Consider the following 3,663-nt stretch of genomic DNA (forward strand, 5'->3'; position numbering starts at 1 on the left):
CAACCATATGAACAAGTTTGTAAACTGTTCGGTGATGGTCCTCCAAGATCAGTTCATAAATATTTGTGATGTTTACATTAGTTTGGGTGGTTGACACTTGTTCTGAATGAGGTTGGTCTTCAAGCGACAAGTGGCCATTCCTAAAGCATGGAAACCACTTGTAAACTTGTGTTTTGCTCATGGCAGCATTCTTATAAGCTGTTTGAAGCATGACAACTGTTTCAGCAGCCGTTTTGCCTAGCAGAATACAGAATTTCACAGAACCACACTGTACCTTCATTTCAGCCATCACAGAAATTGACAAACAGGGGAGGAGTACTGTGAAACAAAGACACACCACATGGCAGTATGATTCCAGCTAATGCGGCCAGTTGGCAGACTGATATCTGAGGGTCACATCAAGTGGCTTCTTGTGGTGGGAGCCTGAACTACAATAGGTTTGTCCCATAGAGAACATTTCCGGTTATTTTTGGCTACCCCCTTGTATGTTTGAATTATAAAATACATGATCTAGAGTGATACCACTTGTTTTGCTTGTTCATCTCTCTTTCTAATATATATCTGCCTACTCAATGATGAACCACTTATAGCCATCTTGGATAGGCAGCTTCAGCACTACTTTTGTTTTAATTGTAGTTCAAGCTGGAGTTTTAGGGGTAAACCAACTTGAGCACTTATTGTACATACTTATTACATTATGTCATTAGACAAAATTTTGTGTTTGTGTGTGTGTGTGTGTGTACATACAACTGTCTTCTTTCAGTTTCCATCTGCCAAATCTACTCAGAGGGCTTTTGTTAGGCCAAGGCTATAGTAGAAAACACTTGCCCAAAGTGTCATACAGTAGCACTGATCTCAGAACTATGTGGTTGAGAAGTAAAGGTCTTACCACACAAACACACTTATGTCTATCTATCTATCTGTCTATCTATCTATCTATCTATCTATCTATCTATCTATCTATCTATCTATCTATCTATTTGTCTATCTATCTATCTATCTATCTATCTATCTATCTATCTATCTATCTATCTATCTATCTATCTATCTATCTATCTATCTATCTATCTATCTATCTATCTATCTATTTGTCTATCTATCTATCTATCTATCTATCTATCTATCTATCTATCTATCTATCTATTTATCTACCTACCTACCTACCTACCTACCTACCTACCTACCTATCTCTCTCTCTCTCTCTCTCTCTCTCTCTCTCTCTCTATCTATCTATCTATCTATCTATCTATTTATCTATCTATCAATCTATCTATTGATCCATCCATCTATCCGTCCGTCCATCCATCCATCGATTCATCCATCAATATTCACCTGAATCATCTGGATCAGCTAGGCTGTCTGGTGCCAAGTCGGCTCTGCTGGCCACAGCATTTACTCCATTCCCCTCATCCTCTTGCCATTCTCTTCCACTTTGTTCCAAACATCTTTCTTAAATCCTCTTCCCACCTGATTAGAGGTCTTCCAAGTGGTCTCTTTTGTTCACACTGGTACCACTCAACAACTGCATGGGTCCACTGATTGTCTGTGAATCTTGCGACATGATTAGGCCCTCGTAGCTCTGCATGATGGTATTCTAGAGTAATACCACTTTTGTTGCTTGCTCATCTCTCTAATATATATCTACCCACTTAATGATGAACCACTTATAACCATCTTTGATAGGCTGCTTCAACACCACCTTTATTTCATTTCTGTACTTTTGGTAAAGCTGAAAAAATCTTCACAAACTGTTACTCAATTATATGTTATCATTTGTTGGGCAGTTGTGATCACACTAAATTAAAACTGTGAAACTGTGATGTAATACTACATGTACCATCACAATTTTAATTTAGTATGCTCACAACTATCTGACAAACAGTAATGTAAAATTTTGAGTAACAATTGCTGAAGATTTTTTTCAGCTTTAATAAAAGCATATTATTCTACCTTTAGTAATCAAATACTAATTTTTTTCCAACTTGTTTTGCATTTATGTGCTTGCTTGTGTAAGTATACATATATATATATAGCATGATCGTTGCTAGCGCCACTGGACTGGCTCCAGTGCAGGTGGCATGTAAAATACACCATTTTGAGCACGGCGGTTGCCAGTACTGCCTGTCTGGCCTTTGTGCCGATGGCATGTAAAAGCACCCACTACACTCTCGGAGTGGTTGGCGTTAGGAAGGGCATCCAGCTGCAGAAAATCCGCCAAATCAGATTGGAGCCTGGTGTAGCCATATATATATATACACATATATATACACACATACATATACACATATATATATACACATATATATAAACATATATATATCAGGCTGGTGCAAAAGTAATGTCCGATTTCAAGAAAAATGTCTCAGAGCGAATTTATCAATTTTTTAACCCCTTCTTATAGTTTCAAGATATCTCTGTGTCTAATTTGTATTATTTTCTTTAAGATCATCTAACATCTGGCCATAATTCTCAGAAAATTTTACCACCGTGTTTATCCCATCTAAAGAATACATAAGAAATGTTTTACTCTACAAGTTTCATAAAGGTGTTAATGCAAGTGTGGCAGCAAGATCTATTCAGAGCACTTATGGGGATGATTTATTGAATGAAAGAAGTTGCAGGAGGTGGTTTTCCCATTTCTGAAGTGGTGATTTCATTTTGAAAAAAGAGCCAAAAGAGGGTCGTCCAAAAAACTTGATTCCGAAATGTTAGAAGCTCTTATTTCAGAGAACCCTACCATTACCACTAGGGAACTTGCAGAACAGATAAACATGACCCATACAACTGTGGTACACCAGCTAAAACACATTGGAAAGGTTTTAGTGGCTGGGAAATGAATCCCTCACGAGCTGTCACCAGAGAATCGACAACAGCATACTGCCTGTTGTCGTCAATCATTGCTTTTGGAACACTTTCAAGCAACATTTTTAGACAGGCTCATTACAGGTGATGAGAAGTGGATTCTTTACCATAATGTTAAATGCTGCCATTCTTGGATCAGCCAAGGAGGATGACCAGTTCAACAACCAAGAGAAGGACTTCATTCAAAGAAAATCATGTTGAGTGTATGGTAGGATATTAAAGGAGTAATCCATTATGAACTGTTGAACAACACCAGACAATTAATGCTAATCTTTACTGTGAGCAACTTTGTCATTTGCAAACAGTTCTGAGCCAAAACCGAGCATCCTTGGTTAATAGAAAGTATGTCATCTTCCATCATGATAATGCTCGTCCTCACACAGCTCGACTGACCAAAACTCTCTTGGAAGAACTTGGTTGGGAAATACTGCCTCATCCTCCATATTCTCCTGACCTTGCTCCTTCTGATTACCATTTGTTCCGAGGACTACAGAACCATCTTGATGGACTTAGGTTAGCAACAAGAGAAGAGACTGAAAACGTGTTGCATTCATAGTTTGGTTCTAAACCTACAGAATTTTACAAGCGAGGCATTTATAAGGTTGTTGAAAGATGGAATGAAGTCACTGAAAGCAATGGAGAGTGTGTTAATGAATAAATATTTCCATAGTCATTGGCTTATTCATTTTTACCTTAGATCTTTAAATCGGACATTACTTTTGCGCCAACCTGATATATATATATATATATTTACACATATACACACAATCATACACACATATATACACACACCTATAATAT

The 3,663-nt window shown here is 37.6% G+C and overlaps 1 protein-coding gene across 1 annotated transcript in view; it reads left to right on the forward strand.

Annotated features, from left to right (window-relative positions):
- Nucleotides 1-3,418, forward strand: part of LOC106883923 (histone-lysine N-methyltransferase SETMAR-like) — a 4,497-nt gene extending 1,079 nt beyond the window's left edge. The window contains exon 2 of the mRNA XM_014935064.1: nt 3,168-3,418. Coding sequence (XP_014790550.1) covers nt 3,168-3,418 — 251 coding nt within the window. The remainder of the gene's footprint in view (nt 1-3,167) is intronic.
- The last annotated feature ends 245 nt before the right edge of the window (nt 3,419-3,663 follow it).

Source organism: Octopus bimaculoides, chromosome 9 (assembly GCF_001194135.2).
Source record: "Octopus bimaculoides isolate UCB-OBI-ISO-001 chromosome 9, ASM119413v2, whole genome shotgun sequence".
NCBI classification, from domain to species: domain Eukaryota; kingdom Metazoa; phylum Mollusca; class Cephalopoda; order Octopoda; family Octopodidae; genus Octopus; species Octopus bimaculoides.